Source organism: Adiantum capillus-veneris, chromosome 5 (assembly GCF_014529385.1).
Source record: "Adiantum capillus-veneris isolate H3 chromosome 5, ASM1452938v2, whole genome shotgun sequence".
Classification (NCBI taxonomy): domain Eukaryota; kingdom Viridiplantae; phylum Streptophyta; class Polypodiopsida; order Polypodiales; family Pteridaceae; genus Adiantum; species Adiantum capillus-veneris.
This window is the reverse complement of record NC_140935.1, coordinates 144,556,079-144,575,361: the sequence shown is the minus strand read 5'-3', so window position 1 is coordinate 144,575,361 and position 19,283 is coordinate 144,556,079. Positions and strand designations below refer to the sequence as shown.

At 40.6% G+C, this 19,283-nt stretch overlaps 1 protein-coding gene across 1 annotated transcript; it reads right to left on the bottom strand.

Moving 5' to 3' along the window:
* Window positions 1–2,122: 2,122 nt before the first annotated feature.
* LOC147458229 (coatomer subunit alpha-1-like) lies at window positions 2,123–3,603 on the bottom strand. The gene is made up of 3 exons (XM_086511783.1): window positions 3,248–3,603; window positions 2,712–3,167; window positions 2,123–2,569 (listed from the first exon to the last, which is right to left on the bottom strand). Exons 1-3 carry the CDS (start codon window positions 3,474–3,476, stop codon window positions 2,361–2,363), a joined length of 894 nt encoding a protein of 297 aa, XP_086367909.1. The 5' UTR covers window positions 3,477–3,603; the 3' UTR covers window positions 2,123–2,360.
* Between the last annotated feature and the right edge of the window lie 15,680 nt (window positions 3,604–19,283).

Sequence of the window (19,283 nt, the reverse complement as noted above, 5' to 3'; positions counted from 1 at the left end):
GTTCTTCACATGGCGTACAAAGATTTTCGGACGACCAATGATCAACAATTTAATTGCAAGGTTCGTCGAATATTCAACCATAAAACTAAAGAATGAAGTTACTATTCAGTTTATGCAAATCCTTGAGAAAGAACGACGCATCCGATATCAAAAAGGGATCCAAGATCCGACTGTCCAAATATATCCAAGAAAATGCCAACAAGTCCCTCTCCGCTGCCCAAAAGTGATCACCATCTAGCTCACAATGTTTTAAAATGTTGGCTCAGCATGAGAATGGAGGGTGATCCACTATTGCAAATGGGGGAAGTGGTGTAGTGCGTCACCACCAAGGAGGTGCTAAACAACGTTTTAAAATGCAGGGGCTAGGGGGGGGACAGTTGTTGATGACACATGGCCTTGCCACCATCGGCATTAGCACAAACGTAAGGCATCTCAAAACACTAGCGAAGGAGCTTAACATTGGCAAACTGGGGCAACATTTCAGGATACAAAAGGATAGCGAGTTGAGGATGTCGTCTGTCTCAACGTATTAAAATGCTTACGAGAGGGAGGGTTCTATAGCACTGCCAAGAGCATGCCCAATAGTGTTTTGGAATGCTAACACTAGGGACCATGGCAACATACAGAGGAGGGGAGGTAATGGCACCAGCAACAACAAAGTGGGGAAGTCCTTCTCTTCTCAAGGTGCCCTTTGCTCCACCAAATTCACGGAGCAAGAAGCTCTGATACCATGTCAAAGTTGATGATGCAAAAGAATAGAGACCAAGGGGAGAAAGCACGAGAGAGAGAGAGAGAGAGAGAGAGAGAGAGAGAGAGAGAGAGAGAGAGAGTCTACTGAACCAACCTACCTTGGCAATGAATAATTGATGTACAATACAATGGGGGCTGAGCGATTCTTAGATACCAACCTCAGTAAATTTCCCTTCCAGGCTTTGACAAACAAGTAAAATTAATCCTAAAAGCCAAACTAAATAATGGGTTCACTTTGGGTAGTTCATGTTAGATGCCAAAACTCCAACAACATGTTTTATCTCGCATATAATAAATGATGTCTCTTTTAGACTAGATTTGCCCTCTCACTTGCGGATCTACACAGTGCTTTCCACGAAGTTTTTTTAAACCGTATCGAGGACCACTACCATCACATCCTATTTCAAAAACCCAACTGTTTTAGTTGACCAAGAAGAAGAATTGATGTCTAATAAGATTATTGATAACAAGACCACTCCCAGTCGCACATACAAAGTGTACAATAGGTATTTGTTAAAATTCAAAGGTCACCCTCTTGAAGATACCCAATAGTGGATTGAAAATTTATTTTGTAATTTTCTTGATCTTCTCTCTTCTTTTCATCACTAACGGGAAAGTTGACTATGTATAAGCAACTCTCGAAAATTGCTATTCTAGGCAAGAAGGATGACGTAAGTGTATCCACCCTCTACGATTCAAGGGCCGCCAAACAGATGAGCATTACTGGTGCGGTTAATGCCATTGTGTGGATTTAGAAATAATTGGACTTGTAAAGTCATTTACGTGATTATTGTGCCTATGTTCGTGGTTAACTAACTATTGATTTGATGTATTGTAGATTGGTAGTAGTGAAAACAATAAGGAGGCTTGTGGGGCAGTGATCTATGAATGATTTAGAATTTCTCAGTCTATGATGCTTTGTACATATTTTTCTAGTATTGTCCAAGGGCAAGAGATGTTCCATGCACTTGGGGATCGAGAGTTTAGAATTACTTGTGTTATGCTCTTAATTTCCTCTTATCTACCTCTCTATGCTATGGTAATTTATGTAATTAATGAGAGAGAGAGAGAGAGAGAGAGAGAGAGAGAGAGAGAGAGAGAGAGAGAGAGAGGTCTCAATTAGTGTAAGAGTGATTGCAACTTGTGGTTGTTAGTGTCAGGATGAATGGGTTCTTCTATCACACAAATAGAGCATTATCAAAAAGCTCACAAGCACACTATAAATAAATGTAAAGGATCAGAAATGGATTGCAAGGATACAATTGAAAATTGTAAGCAATTAGTGTGCATGCCCAAAGTGAGAATATTTCACAAAAAAGAACACACACAAAGGTCGGCGTTCTTGCTGCTCCACAACCTGAGTAGTACGGTATTCATGAGAGGACAATAGAAAAAGTTTGCAAAATATCCAATGATATAGTCATCTTTGATAAACCTTTAGCATAGGAGAGAGAAATATCTATCTCCCATGACTTCCACTACATATATACCATTGAATGGGTTGGTTGTTATGAAGACAAAGAGATAAGATCACAATCCACCACTAGTCTTGTTTTCCACATCCAGCTTGAATATGATCATGCCACTATCATGTCCAACTGCCAAAAGTTTCATCTCAGAATGTGCAGCAACGACCCAAAAGCGTTGAACATTTCCCTCGTAAAGGTTTCAACACAAGCCTCTTTAGTCATGTCCCAGACACAAATGCTTTTGTCTTCAGAGCTAGAGACGATGACACCTTGTTTAGCATCAAATATCACGCATGTAACGTTGCCACCATGGTTCGCATGCAAAGTAGTTCCTTGCCACACTTTTCCATCTAAGTACACACACCAAAGGCTACCGTTATTAGTGGATTATTGTCAATAACATTTTCATCAATGAAACTAAGATAGTGTAACGATGACAAAATAAATTGTGCATTGTTGACCTTCATAAACTTATGGAGCCCATCAACTCACCACTCATTTCCCAAAGCTTGACTTGATGATCGTCGGCAGCAGACACAATTAAGGGTAAACTCGGATGAAAAGAGGCCCAGTTGACACCGAGGTTATGGCCATCGAGAACATACTTGGCTTCCAAGTTGATGGGGTCTTCTGTTGGGCTTGTTGTCTTCTCTCTCAAGGAACTTAAGTCCCAAACTCTGAGAGTGTGGTCCAAACTAGCACTTACCAGCAAGTCTTCCTTGATATGAAAGGAAGCACACATTGTGTAATGGGTATGGCCAGTGAGGAGAGAGATGCAATGGCGGGATTCCCAATTCCAGATTCGAACGCTGTGGTCATCACTAGCACTCACAATCCAAGGATGCTCCTCGTGGAATTGGACCGTGCGTATGTAGTCCGAATGGCCAAGCAATGTGGAAAGGCATGTCCGCTTGTCAACATCAAACACTTTGATTTTTGCATCATCACCTGCATTATTTATTGGGTGCAATTAACAGATATAATACATGTATCTGGTCCTCCATACTACTGATCGAATTGATAATTACCGCCAGAGACGAAGAGGGGCTGAGATTTGTGGAAATCTATGGAGCGGACAGGTAGGCCATCGTGGGCATCATGGAAGGAGTGAAGGAGGGCGCCCGATTGGTAGTCCCACAGCTGGATGGCGCCGCTATGAAGGCTGGCCAGGATCCACGGCAGCCTCCTGTGGAAGCTCAGGCCTTTCACTCGGCTGCTTTCGCTCTCGAATAACATGGCGTTGCTGCTCCTTAACATCTCTCTCTCTCTCTCTCTCGGGATAGTTTCCTACGACGTTAAAACTCTCCTCTTCTTCTTCTTCGTTATCTCTCTCGCAAAAGAATTATGGACACGGTGAGGATCGCAGGTCTCAGTGTCTCCTCACTTACTCACCTGACTCTTTATATACATTCAGGTGAGTAGTTGTCGTGGAGCTTGCGTCGCACGCTGGCGGCTGCACGCGTCCACAAAACATTCAGGAAAGTGTCGAGAATGACCAACTTTTCAAAACGTGTGGGCGATGCGTTTGACCAAGCATGGTCAGTGGTCACCTTGAAGATGATTTGATTACTAGATATTTTTTTGGCCTGCCGTTCTAGAGTCTCTTTTTACTCCAAACGAAACGAAACGACGTAGTGAACCAAGTGATACAATCACCTAGCCTTGGCCTGCCAGGCATGATAAAAATGTCTTTTTGACATGCAATTTTTCAAGTTCCTTTTCATATGTTTTGTGTAATGTAATCAACTTATATAACTTGCCATATATAACGTTAACTTAAAGATATAAACACAAAAAATGACAGGCAATTTTGAGATTCTAGCGTGTCAAATGACATGAGTTTTTTTTAAAGCACTTGTTTTGATAGACAAAATAGTCCTTGACAAAAAAGAAAAGGCGTCAATTTTAGATCTTGATTTAAGGTTAGATCCCACTTTAAAATCTCTACATTTCTAAGCTTTAAAAAAAAACAGAAGCACAAAGAATTGAATTAAAAAAGCACTTTTAAGCTCTAGACCCATTTTTTAAAGATCCCTATGCTCTACACCCCACTTTAAAAATTCTACATTTTTAAGCTGTAGAGCCTCTTTTACAAATTTAAAATTGTAAATCCCTAAGTTGTAAATCTCACTTTAAAAATAAAGTTCTCAGTGTTAAAACTCTAGCGTCTCGGGATGACTCTCCCCCTACATGTGGATTCATGTAACATTTTCACTTTCTTTAATTCATAGTTTTATCTTCTAATTAAAAAAAGACTCTAGGTCGTCATTGGATCATTGGAGACCTTGCTTTAAAAGTTCTACATCTTTAAGTTCTAAACTTATCTTTAAAATATCTACAATTAAAAATAAAAAATCTTTAAAGATTAAAGCTCTAAAGGATAAATTCCTTCCATAAAGTTTTTACTAACAAAAATGACAACGGTAAAAGAACTTCTCAAATTTCAAAATGAAAAGGTGACTCTTGGGATTTGTGGAGCCTCTACGGCTTTATTATTTAACATGTAAGGCTGTCAACATTTCATGCTTTCAAAGGCATTGGGCAACCCAAAATCTTTTCCTTGATATATGTATTATGAGCGTTCATTTCTTATTTCAAAACTCAAGACATGTCCATCATTAGATTTACACACTTCATTTCAACTAGTATGTGACCTGCGCGTTGCTGCGGCCAAGAAGAGGCAAGGCCCAATTTTGGTGGCCCTCTTCTCCGTCTCCATTGCTCAAAGTGAAAATGTTCTTTATGCATCCACAATGTAGTGCAAAGTATACTATCTTTGATGCTTCTTCATCAAATTTGATCCTCCTCAGAATCTCTAATGGAGTGCTCCATCTAACTATTGATAATGACATCTAATGTAGGAGGGAGGAGAAGGCATTTAGAAACTCTCAAAAGAAAATCCAACGAAGAGCCAATTAAACTCGCTCTTATATCATTGTTAAAGTAAAAAGCTACAACCTATAACTGCTAGCATGACCCAAGGGTCTGTAGATTGGGTGTATAAAAACGGTAAACTTAATGTGTACACTATAACAATTTGAAGATGCATATGCCAAATGCATTTCCATAATCCTTGCCATTGGAGTAGCTAAAAAAGGCATTTTGTCTTATCGTAAAGCTAATGTATGAGTTCATCTCTCTCTCTCTCTCTCTCTCTCTCTCTCTCTCTCACACACACACACACACACACACACACACACAAGGCAAATGGGATGCTCAAACATTTATTTGTTCTTTCAAAAGGAAGACATTAGTCTCCAAGTAATTGATCATAAAGGTGCCAATTTATTGAACCCCTTGTCTGTGTGTTGGGCTAGGTAGTGGATATAATTGTTGTCATAGTGTGTGTTGTAGAGGGCCTATTCTATGCTCTATGCCTCTCTGATAAAAAGAAAAGAATATTCTCTCTCTCTTATTCACTTGGTTTGAGCAAAGATGACATACAATTTTCCTCTTAATTGGTCTTCAATTAACACAATAACAACACAGTCTTTTCAAGATACCGAATGTCACTAAGATGCTAGCATAGAGAATCATATTTACTAAATGTCCCTCACTCAGCATTCATAAAAAATGAGCAAGAGATTCTTTATCATGACCATGTTTTAGAATCTGACCACACAGAGAGGTAGTCCACAGGAACCTTGTGGTATTTTCAAAATTGAAATTGGACTTGAATTGTTGATGTTGTGAGTAAAAGTGTGTGCTATTGAAAAAACTCATTAAAATTTTGTCGATTGAAAGCTAGAACTAGCAAGAATGGCTATAACATCACAGCTATCAAGCATCTTTTGACAGATTGCAGGTACTAGAGATACTACCTAGCAAGTAAGATCAAAATAGGGAGTTTATTCTAGCTAATGAGGTAACCCAGTTTGGATTTTGCAATACCAACTCTTCATGAATTTGCGATCAGGAAGATTGTACCAGAATAAGAATCCCAACATCATAGACCAAGTGAGCAAGCATTCAACTGAAGGTAGCATGAATCAAAGACCACTGCATCCTTTAGGACCCATTGTAGAGGAAATATTTTTTGACACGTCGTCAGAAAGATCATGCAGCCTAATGACTGAGGACTCCAACAAGTTGAACCCTAAGGAAACTGAAAGTTTCAATTTGAAAATGTGCTTAAGGAAAAAATCTATAAGGATGGAATGGATTGCTACTGTGTTGTTGGAAAATAAGCCAAGTGATTTCAGAGACCATGTAGATGTGGATTATGATGGGGATATATATTTTGACAGAGAGGGAATGATGTACTTAGTGGTTCACAACCCCTTTATTGTGGACAAATGGGGGATGACTGGCACCAAGGACAAGATAGATGAAGAGCTAGCAGATGAACCACCCAAAATGGATAACCCTCCCATGGATCGTAAGGAGTTAGAACGATATACATATTTTGGGGGACCTCTCCACCAATACTATGTAAATCCAGAAGAAGTGAAAACCACGATTACTCACATGAGAACAGAAACTGCGCATGTAAGTTCAGTGAGAACCAAAGTGGAAGATTCTTTTGGAGATGAACGATTTTTAAACACAGGGCCTATGGGATCAACGGGGTCTAGGCCTTCTATGAACACATATAGGGGCAGTGCGGCACTGGACATAGCTTACATAACTAGAATTACTCCATCAATTAGAAGAGATCGACTTGATGGACGTATAGCAGATAGGATACCAATTATAGTGCCAAGGGGAGATTATGAACCTAGACAGACCACAACAGGAGGACCAGGGGTGGTGAGGATGGTTGTGGAGTCCAGACGCATGCGACCATCTCAAGTGGCAAAATGTGTACTCAAAAAGTATAGTGGATTGGGAGATTTGTATGCCCATGTTTCGATCTTGAAATAAGTGTTGAGGGAAAAACAAGTAACAGATTCCATACTCAATAAGAAGGTTTTGGGTTGACTTTAGAAGAAACTACTTTGACCTGGTTTCAACCTTTAAACAACTTGAATTCCCAAGTATTGAGCAACTTCTCCGAGAATTCACTCAGGAATTCTCAAAGAGAAGAATTAAGCATGATATTGTCTCCCATATCTATGCATTTAGACAAAAGGAGAAGGAAAAGGTGAAGGAAGTCTCGCTTTGTTTCAAGCAATACATAGAAAGATTCCCTGCTAGAGAACTACCTTGGGATGAGAGACTGTCAGTCCTTTTCATAGAAGGATTGTGAAATGACACTCTCAAAAAAAACTTGCACTTAAAGGGGTGTGCTACTTTTGAGCAAGTCACGAAAGAGGCGTTGTATCTGGTAGGTAATTGCAAGTCATATGGACAGGTGACAGAGGATACAGACCAAGGGATAAATATCACCTCTTCAACCACTAGTGCGTCCACAATGAAACTGGGTGAGTAAAACCCAACTGTGCCCGACATTGATCAAATGATCGAGGAAGTGATCAGAAGGATGAACCAAGGAAACAACACGAACCCAAACACACAACAACCACCCACCCAAAAATGTGACACTTGTGGAGGAGATCATCCAACTCAATGGTGAAACCTTCAACAGAGGCCAGGGGTAAACGTACCGCGTGTACTAAAGTGGTGAGCTATTGAACAAAAATGGACAAACCATGAAACCCATGAATGTTTCTATAATAGAAACTATATTAGAGAAAGACAATATGGGCCACGTGGAGGGCAGAATTTTCCACCCCCCCCAAGATACCAAGTAGGGCCAAATAATGCAATCCAAGGGCAGGAAAAACCTCAACCTGTGTTGGGGCATCAACATTCTTTACCCCAAGAAAACAGGGCCATGGTAAGGATTTCTCAACCTATAGAAGCACCTTCTGATCACAATACCTATGAGAGGGGATTTGACGAGAATGCATATACTTTGGAGGGACAAATTCCATGGATGGTTCCTGAAGAGATGCCAGAGCCCTCAAACATGGCACAAACAACCATAAACCATTACTTGTGTTCATGGTAAACCAGAACTACAAACCTAGGGGAGATCCTCCTAGAACATGACAACTAATGGGGGCTCCACAAGCTTCTCCACCACTTGTAGGACCATGCTATGAATGCGACGGTGATCATTGGGCAAGGATTTGTCCACACAAAGGAGAATGAATCAAACTTTTTGGATTCTGTGAGGGGTTTAAGAATGACCATCTCATTCCACATTGTCCAAAAAATCTTGATAACAAAGGGAAAGCAACCATGAACAAAATCAAAATTGTGCCAAGCTCAAGTGGATCAGAAAGAGAACCAACCATTCCAATAAACGTGGCAACAAGAGCCCAAGCACATGAGGCTGCAAGGAACATCCGAGTGAGCCAAACTGAGATAGACAATTTTTCTGTCAGAACCCCTAGGAATTCTAGAAGGCAAAACAAGACAAGATAAAAGCCAAAAGAGAGAAAGCAAAAACGGCTTTGGAAACCAAATTATGGAAATAGAGGAACAATTGAGGATGGAAAGAGACCTTAAGGAAAAAGGCGATGTAGCAAAGTCATTAGCAATACTGTCGGGAGGATCTGTCTTGGTGGACAAGGTCTTTGAACCCTTGGACGTGATTTTAAAAGATTACATTGCTAGGTTAAAGCCTAACCAAACCCACTAGGATAGGTGGCTAATGTACCCTCACCCGAGGTATGAAAAAGAGAGGTTAAAGATGTGCAAGGAGCTTATCCAAACCGCTCAAGCGCTTATGGAACCACCAGCTCGGACTGCTCCAAAAACTGATGTGTTAATCCGCAAAAAAAATTCAAGAGTTAAAGGAGCATGGAATCAAAGATGGAGACCAAACAGATTTTGTTAAGGAAACGCCCTTGGATACGAGGATAGCAGTCGACAGATGGAATGTATTTGCAAGCACCTCTGCCAATTCCTGAGGTGGAAGAACAATGGTCATAGGATTTTTGGGAGCATATAAAAAACAAAAAACATGGAAGTGCAACTCTTCAATCAGCCCGTACGAGATGCACTTCAAACATGAGCTCTACCCAAATGATATTTGATCACTGTATGGTGATGCAGGTACAAAGATATTGGAAGACAGCAAACCTCAGTCATTGAAGACTTTACCTTCATTTATTGGCAACCTTGAAACTAGATCAGAGGTAAAGAAAGTACTATCTCAATGGAAGGCTAATCCTAAGATGATGGATACCAAAACTCTTCATGAGCTGATGTCATCCCCTATCCATTGTATGCTAACTCTATCAGAGTTACTGCATATAAGACCTCATCTTTGGGTAGAGATGGAAAATAATTTGGAGAAAATAGGGCTGGTAATTCTGCCACCAAATGCTTCTCCAAAAACACTGAATACTAAGCCAATGTCAGTGAACAAGGTAGGAGATTATTATGAAGGAGAAGAAGGAAATACTACCCTACCCGTGGAGTACAAAGACATGAAGTCGATAGCAATATTGGATAGTGGAGCCAGAATAGCCATAGCCACCAAAGCAATGTGGAAAAAATGGGAAAACCCTGCTCTCCAAAAAACTAGAATGAAACTTCGATTAGCGGATGGATATCTGGAAAGACCTATTGGAATTTTGGAGCAAATCAAAGCAACCTCTTGTGAAATTGCATATGAACACATGTTTGCCATTATGAATTTTGATGAGAGCAGCAATTTTGTTATCATATTGGGCAGACCATTTACGCATCAACTCAAAATGGTACAAGATTGGGGTTACGACTACATCTACCTAAGAAATAAGGATGTCACTACGAAGATCATTGTCATGGACCATAGCTATAGAGATATGGAACGAACCCCATGAGAGGAACTAAGCTCCACAATTAACCAAGAAGGAGAAATATTGGCTTGGCTACAAAACAAAGGTGACAATTCGATAGGTGAATCTTCTGAGGGTGGTAGTTTAAAAAAAGAGGATTGCATTCATGATAGGTCAACACAAGATGAGGCATATGTACGAAAGCCTTTTCTAGCAGAGATGTTTGAACCTTTTGGATGGCAGCAGATACTGGCCACTCTTGATGTATGTGTGAATGAGGTGACCTTGACCAAATTCTGTGATGAGGAAGCATATGATATCATTCCATTCCAGATGATGAGTGTCAACCTAAATCCAAAATTAGAATTGGAAGTCTTTGACAGGGAAGAAGTTGCAGATTGTTGAGGCATAGTGGATGAGATCTCAGTAAGGGACCTTGACCAAACGGATGAAGAAGCATTCCAAGACTCCAGGGATAAGCTGCTAGAGGACAATGCAGACGACGAGCTTTCTAGTAGCCCAGATAAAAACTTCAAACGGAAGGATCGACAAGTGATCTACTATGATGCCACAATCCTCGAAGAGACAACATAGATATCGGAATAAACACAGAACAAGTGAAACAAGATGAAAGAATACTCAGTATCTCTGTTAATCGACAAAACGGAGTACTTTAGGTTGTTTGAAGATCCCGATTGTCTTAAAAATGGGATATCAAAGAGGTACATGAAACCTGACTCAAACAAAACAAAAATGAAAAAGAAGAACAAACAAAAACCCTTAACGGAGAGCATTTCCAAAAGAGCAACGAAGTTGTCCAAAATCAAGTGCAAAAACAAGTATAATGAATTGAAATGAGCTTTGAAGGAAGTTTGGACAATAGAGTTGGAAACTGATTAGAAATCAAACGATGATAAATTTGATGCACCTTCCTACTACAAGAAGTACACTATTCAAGATAGAAAAATTGTGGTGCAGAAACCCAAATGAGACCCAAAAGAGCCTGGAACTTCATATCATGGGCCTGAAAAAGCAGAATACATAAAATTAACCGAACTAGGGGAGGAATCTAAACCGGCATAGATCTCCATGGACCTCACCGAAGAAGAAGAGCGTCTTCTGATAGATACACTCAGAAGGTATAAAGATATAAAGATGTGTTTGCTTGGTCATACAAAGACCTAAAGGGGATAGATCCAGAGATCTGTCAGCGCATGATACCTCTTAAAAGTGATGCCATACCACGCATACAACGTCCTTATACATACAATGATACTTTTGCCAAGAAAATTAAGGAAGAGATAAACAAACTGAAGGATACAGAGTTTATCTACAAGATTGAACACACCGATTGAGTGTCCCTGATTGTGGTAGTACTTAAAAATAATGGCAAATTGTGTGTTTGTATAAACCTCAAATAGGTAAATGCTGCCACCATTCAGGATAACTATCCACTACCAATAATAGATCATGTTATTGAGAGAGTTGCGGGGAATGAGGCCCTATTAAAGATGGGTTCTAAGGCTACAACCAGTTAACCATGAAAGCAAAAGATTAGCATAAGACAGCTTTTGCAATAGAGTGGGGAATATTTGCATACAGGGTAATTCCTTTCGGCCTGACCAATGCACCTACCACTTCTAAAAGACTAATGAGTCATGCATTCAAGTAATATCTTAGACAATTCTTAAAGATATACATGGATGATCTTTGTGTTCATTCTCACCTGATAAGTGATCACATAACGCATTTAGGGAAATTTTTTCAAAAGTGCAAAACTTATCGTATTTGCTTAAACCTTGAAAAATGTGTCTTCATGGTAAGACAAGGTAAAATTTTGGGCCACATTGTGTCCAAAAAAGGGATTTCCACTGATCAAGAAAAGATACAAATAAGTGCCGCACTACCGAGACTAGAGAAAATGAAAGAAGTGCAGGCATTTATAGGACATTGTGGGTACTACAGACACTTCATATACACGTATATTGTAATAGCTAAGCCATTGTATGCTCTTATTGCTAAATTTGAATGGACAGAAAAATGCGAGCAGGCTTTTCACGAATTGAAGTAACAATTATTTCTACTCCAATTTCACAAGCCCCTAATTGGAGCAAGATCTTTCATCTTCATGTTGATGCATCAGCCTATTCCATAGGATGCATATTAGCCCAGCTAAAAGAGAATAAAATGGATTTTCCCATTTGCTACTCCTGAGTAGGCAGCTGAACAACGCGGAGAAAATTTATACCACTACGGAAAGAGAAGGACTAGGAATGATATATGCTGTCAAAAAATTTAGACACTACTTTCTTGCAAACAAGTTTATTTTATTTGTAGATCACCAAGCACTTTTATATCTTGTAAACATACCTTGCAACAACACTAGAAGGATTGTTTGCTGGTTTATACTATTTCTTGAGTTTGACTTCATAGTAGTCCTAAAAAAGGGGACTACACACACACACACACACACACACACACACACACACACACACACACACACACACACACACACACACACACACACACACACACACACACACGAGCAGATCATCTTTCAAGACTGTTCCATGGGGAAGCACTTTAAGGTATTGATGATGACCTTCCAAAATTGTATCTGGTTAACATTGAAATGGTTCCGAGGTGGAGTGAATAGGTCATCCCTCTACTCACGATCGGATCATTACAGGTGGAAAGACAACCGTCAATAATACATCAAATAATAAATCTCCGGGTTTTAACAGGAAGACTGTACAAGCACGGTAAGGATGGGATTTTGAGACTATGTGTACAGCCAAAAGAATACGAATACTACCTCAAAGAGGCTCATATACAACATACGGGGTTCACAATGGAGAAATGGTAACCTACCAAAGACTAAAGAGTATAGGAGTCTACTTTAAAAAAAATGAAAAACAGTGTCCATACTTATGTAAAATCATGTGATATTTGTACAAAAAAACCTCCAATGGAACACGCCACCGTACTCACATAATTGAGTACCTAAAAGACAAGACCTTCCCAGAGGGATGGGGTAATGCACAATGAGAACTGTAGTAGCAGAAGAAGCAAAGCATTATCTGCTAATTGCCAACCAGCTGTATAGGAGAAACAACTATGGTTGTGTGCTACAAAAAGCAAATTTTTTTGTATCCTAGAACAAGAACACTCTCGGGCTAGCCAGGGAGACATTTCTCTGTTGATAAAATGGCAAAGCTAGTACTTCACACAGGCATATGGTGACCAACCGTATTTAGGGATGCACAGGCCTATGTCAAACGATGTGATGAATGTCAACGCACAAAACCACCCCTACGGAGAGATAAAATTCCATTAAGGCCAATGATGGGAGTAGGCACTTTTGCCAAATAGGGAATTGACTTTATTGGCCCCATAATACCTCCTATATATAGGTCACATGCACAATACATCATATTAGCAACAGATTACATGACCAAATGGGCAGAAGCAAAGGCAACTGAGAAAAATGATGCATGGACTATGGCTCAGTTCCTTTTTGAACATATCTTTACCAAATATGGTATAGCCATTGAAATAGTCAATGATAGAGGAGCACACTTTCTGAACAACGTCGTTGAAAGCTTACCTGAAAAATTCATGGTGATCCATCGCAAATCAACACCTTATCACCCACAAGCTAACGGACAAGCCGAGAGCATCAACAAAATCTTATGCACGGTGCTCACCAAAATAGTCAGTGATTCAAGAAATGATTGGGACCAGAAGCTACACACTGCATTATGGTCTTACAGAGTAGCTTTTAAAACTTCCATCGGGATGCCTCTATTTTTAACCATGTGTTCGGGATTATTGCAATTCTACCCATGGGATTCTTAATTAAAACAATACGAGTCACAACACAATTAGGATGGATGGGACACGAGCTGATGGAGATACTAGACACCCTGGAGCAATTGGATGAAACCAGAGTAAGAGAGGTAATAGGGATATATGCTCACAAAAGACAAATGAAATCTTTCCATGATCAACATGTGATTAGCAAGGAGTTCCAAAAAGGGGATTACGTTTTAGTGTATACCCTCAAACAACACTCCAAAAAACTCAAAAAGCAAGGGATGGGGTCTTTTGTAATACATGATATATCATAAAGCGGTGCCATCAAGCTTGCAACATTTGTAGGAGAGGAGATGCCTAATTGGATGAGTGGCACCAGAAGAACTCCAAACAATACATGTGACAACTCAGCATAGAGATCGAGCCCATGATATTCGGGAACAGGCACAATGTAAGAAACTAGGCAACTAGGCTCTACTGGATCCTCCTCCCAACCTCCCTTTATAGGTGGGCCCCTAGCCCCTTGCCCTAGACGGATCCCCTATCCACACTGCCTAGCCCGGCCCTTGGCCATAGTCCTTGCCTAGCCTAGTTCTTAGGTTACAAGACCCGTGTCCTGACATTACTTCCCCCTTAAGGAAGAGTTTTCGTCCTCGAAAACACAAGTAGTAACATCTTTTGAAGAATACTGGTGTTCTCTTTTATTGACGTCCCATAAGTGAGCCAGTTGTCTGTATGAACGATAATTGGTGCAGTGAGGAGGTTCAATGAAACCAAGGTGAATATCTTGATTTTCAACATTGTTGTCCGTTTGCAACCACTTGGGTCTAAATGGTAACTCCATTTATAACTCACTTGAGTGTTGTAAAGGAGTAACCACAACTAAGAGTCACTTGGGTTTAAATGGTAGCTCCATTTATAACTCACTTGAGTACTGTAAAGGAGGAACTACAACTAAGAGTTGTCCAAAGGCATAACCAGTTTTCAGATCTTCTGAAGGTACTGGAATAATGCAAGGAAACCTTGGCGTAACTTTCCATGCAATTGTGAGCCAGATTTCCTACTCGCCTGAGTATCGTGAACAGTCTGTTACATGTTCATCCCTAATGAAGGTTACTTGCCAACATGCTCTGTCAGCACACCTGGTAAGTCCTTGACGTATGAAAGTATTGACACAATCTCCAACTCCACCACAAGAGGTGTTCAAAGTCGAAAATCGTACTTAAGCAAATTCTAGAATAGGGAGAAAATCATCTATTTAGAAATGCGTTGTGTTAATGTATGCTCTTAGCAGATCCTTTAGCACAAGGTTACTCTTTGTAATCTTCCTATCCCCTTGGATAACTGACAGTACTGAGGTGTGTTTTCCTCACGGTTTACAGACAGTCGTCCCAAATGATTGGTAAACAGGAAATCACAGTAGTGTTTAACATTGGTGAAGAATCAATAATGTCCGAAATAACCATCGTGGTTAACTTGAAAAAATCCACCAATGCCCAAATTGAGCCATGACCCTCTATTGGTGATTTAGTGGATCCAAAAGTAATCTCAGAGAGATAGTGCACATAGAGTGCAAAATGCTTCATAAGCAACAATCTGTGCATGCCGTTCCAAATCAGCCTTTGATAAACACTAGGGCCCATAGCACCTAGTGTGCATGCATTTAGCAAAAACTAATCGACCCTGTATATCCATAATGATGCTTGCCAATACGTATGGCAAATGTGATGTGCCTAGCACGCAATAAAAGGAATGTAAATAGTTCTGAAAGAAACTAAATACTTTTAGTTGCAATCTTTTGCAAACCTTGCTGAAATGTCTGAATCACAATAAAAGGTGAAACATTGATCACTTCTAGATACAAACAATGAAACTTTTTCATTAACAGCTTATAGCCTTGCTATATGTATAAACAACCATCTGTAATGTTGTTTAGCAGTACTTGTATCTTAACAAGTCATTCTAAGTATCCGACAATTCATGGCCACGAAATTGCTCCTGATACGTCGTGCTAAAAATGGTCTAGAAAACAGATGTGACCAACACTTAGGGACTTTGTCGTGACACATATTTGAAATAGGGGGCGCCAGTGTCAGTCCCAGAGACTCATATTCTCCACATGTGGAATATGTCTCAACTAAGGATGTCTGAAAAAGAACATCCTACAAGGACAAGATGTACTTGTGTGTGGAGGTAGCTCTAAACACTTTACGACAAGAGTGAGAGGGACCCTCATTCATTGCTCCACACTGGCTAAACCGAACTCCTTGATTTCCTAGACCATGTTGTATCCCATGTGACAACATATGCTAAATTGAACCCTACAAGTAGGTTCGTAACAGCATAAGTTAGAAAAATAGATTGGATACTTGGTCTAAAATACTTTGTGCCGACATGCCCTTGGCATGACTCTATAACATTCAAGAGTACTTATACGTCTTGAAAAACCAAGCAAAGCATACTAAAAATGGAATAACACCAAATCAATAGATGCATACCTGGAGATTTGAACGTAATGTTCACTTACCCGTATTCAACTGGAGAGGAGCACGTCCCCTACCTGAAAAAACAAACAGCATTGCACTGGGAAGCATGGGTGTTGCCTTTGCAATCGAAGCTCTTAGATTAGAATCTACGTAGTCAAACCCCTTGATAAGACTCTTTGTAGAAACTGCTCAACTAGTAGATAACGGTAACCAACATAGTCAACCGTGTAGGTTGATTGGAATCAACTTGAAAACTGTGTTCGTCTGCTACCGCTTGGTAGATTTCGGAATTCTTTCCTTGAAAGTATAACTGGGAGAGATCAACGGTGATCCTCAATGCAAATCAAACTGTGATCCTTAATGCCTATGGGGTGATGTAGAATCACCCGCCGGGTCTTACCCCAAAACAGTATGTCCCTAGACACAAGTAAGATGCCTAGCTCGTGTCAACAGCCATGCTGTCTCAACCGTTTGCTGCCTCTAGACTCCATGGTATAGATCAGCTGATGTAAGTGTAAGAGCATCAAAAACTGAATTGCACTAGAAACATGTAGTGCAAAAATGACACCCGAATCCTCCGAAATAACAAGACTCTTGCTTGTCCATTAATGTCAATATGTTCGATGTGGACTCCACTGGGCAAATCTGTTCGATCCTAAGAACAATCACCCAAGGAATGCCAATAGTTGGGTCCTACCCAAAATCTGACAATGGCTCTTAGCCACGTGCTAGCTGTGAGTTAGAGCACCTTGGATCAAGATGACTCACGAGCAGCATATGTATCAAAAGCTTCGTAGACGAGTTTTGTTATTCTTGAAAGAATAAGAAAAAGAGAGAAAAGAAAAGCATGCTGGGCTTGAGGAACTTTCCTTAAATTTGTAGAGTGTGTGCCCAGAATGTGTGCTCTTAGACATCTTATGCTTGAATTGTAGCTTATCCTATAAGCATTTCACAATCTATCTGTATGACCCGCTCATTGAGAGGGGTATCACATCTTGACCTACCTTCCTTGTAGGGGTCGTGATTGTATGAAAATGACTTAGCATTGGCACGTTTCCTGTGAAATAAGTGTTGTTATATGTTTCCAGCAACCCAAACTGGTAGGGATTGTGTGAGCGAATATTCCCTAATTTGCTACTCTCCCAAACTTGTGTGCCAATGACTACAAGTCATTGGGCAGGACCTTGGCACAAGGGAGAAGCCTTGCTTCATGTAAAAGTGCCAAAGCACTTTGCTTTGCACAATGGCAGTCATTGCCAAGCAAAGTGTAAACATGGAAAAAATAAGAAGAACTTAAACGTGGCTAACCTGGTAGTTGTTGCTGCAACCAGGTGTCATGAGATTCCAAAGGGAAAGCTCGCATAAAGATGGCTCATAGCCAAATCTGCCGTGTGAGAGAAACTTGTCACATATGGATATACGCCCTCTTGTATCATATACATCCGTTGTATACAAAATGAAATAATCTGTAAACAGTTTGCTAAAGCCTTCCCATGTTTGTATGCTCATAGCATATGCCAAACGTGGTGAGTCACTATGCAAGATTCATAAATACAAGCCTTGCTTCACCTAAATCGGGTAGTGCTAATAGCCAACTGATGTGTTTTCCAATAGCATGACAAAAATAATGGACCTTGTCGAGCAATTTCAAGTGAAATTAACCAGTATTGTGTGGCAAGCATCCTATGTCGGCTTGTAGAAACAGTGACAACGAGTAAGCCATGCCGAGCAACTTGTTGCCCTCAACAAATCCAGTAATAAGCCATGCGTGTCACCTTGAGATACTAAAAAACCGGCCCTTGACCCTGCCTTTGAAGCAAAAAGTAACTTGTGAGGAGCGTGCTCCATTAAAGGTACTCAGGAGAAGCCATGCTTCATATAAGTATGTCTAGCCTCATTGCCGATAAATGTTATTAGCAATCGATGACATAGCAAAAAGAGTCGACCTTGTCGAGCATGCATAAAAAATCGACCGTGTCGAATTATAAACGTAATGGAAAAGCAGTAAAACACGTGCAGGTGATGCATCTCGTACCTGCTTGGCATTATGAATGATAGCCGTGATCATTCATTCCATTGCATATGAGAGTTACGAAGCACATGCGCAATAAGTACTCCACTTCATGCTGTCAAGGGCCTTGCCCATTTCACAACCAATGTGGTATCATGTGAGAACTGTAATGCTCTTACCTGTCAGGTCATTAGGAAAAATATGGACTCTCCTTGGGCCTTTTTGATTAGTGAAGGCTTAAGGGAGAACCAATGAGAAGGCTCTTGGGATATCACCTAGAGGGGGAGGAATGGTAGGGGTGCAGCCTAATTGTCTACCTCTTCAATGCTTGGTTCTTAGAGAGAGGTGGGAGGTAGGCTGGGGGGGGGGGGGGGGGGGGGGGGGTAAATAAGAGGAGAGAGGTGTCATAAAAGAGGGAGGGACGCCCCAAAAAAAAACACGCATGCTTAAAAACCCAAAAAATTGAAATTTTTTTAAAAGTTCCAAAGTTGACTCATTTGCCTCCAAAACTGCCCCAAAACATAAACTAGCTTAAAAAAGTGAAATTTTTCCCCCAAAATCCACTTTTCTCTCTCTCCCTCATTACTTTTCTCTCCCACACTCTCCCTCTTATCCCTCCTCCCATTCTCTCTCTACAGTCAAGGCAGCCATAGCCAAAAGCTTTCCACCACTCTCTTCCTCTCTCTCCATAGCTCCCCCTTCTCTCACACCTCCATCAACCCTCTACAGTCCCACACTCCATAGCCCACAGCTCCACTATCCTCTCTACCTCTCACTCCTCTCTTTCTCTATCTCCACTGTCAAAGCCACCATAGCCACCATAGACAACTCACCTCACCCTCCCCTCAGCTCCTCATTCTCTCTCCACAGTACTCAACTCTTTCAAATCCCTTCCGAAGCCCAACTTCCCAAGCATGTCCACGCATAGACGGCCCAAACTAGAGATAGAGGAGATTGTGTTGCACAACACAAAAGACTCAGAGGGGGTATGGATCCCACAAGTGTTCAAGAAGGGTGCATGGATCTACATGTAACC

Bases quoted from the DNA above. Each gene is read 5' to 3' on its own strand.
- LOC147458229 (XM_086511783.1), bottom strand. From the start codon at position 3,476: ATGTTAAGGAGCAGCAACGCCATGTTATTCGAGAGCGAAAGCAGCCGA. The intron at 3,168-3,247 runs GTAATTATCAAT...TAAATAATGCAG, and splicing joins GCCCCTCTTCGTCTCTGGCG to GTGATGATGCAAAAATCAAA. The intron at 2,570-2,711 runs GTGAGTTGATGG...GTGTGTACTTAG, and splicing joins CAAGCTTTGGGAAATGAGTG to ATGGAAAAGTGTGGCAAGGA.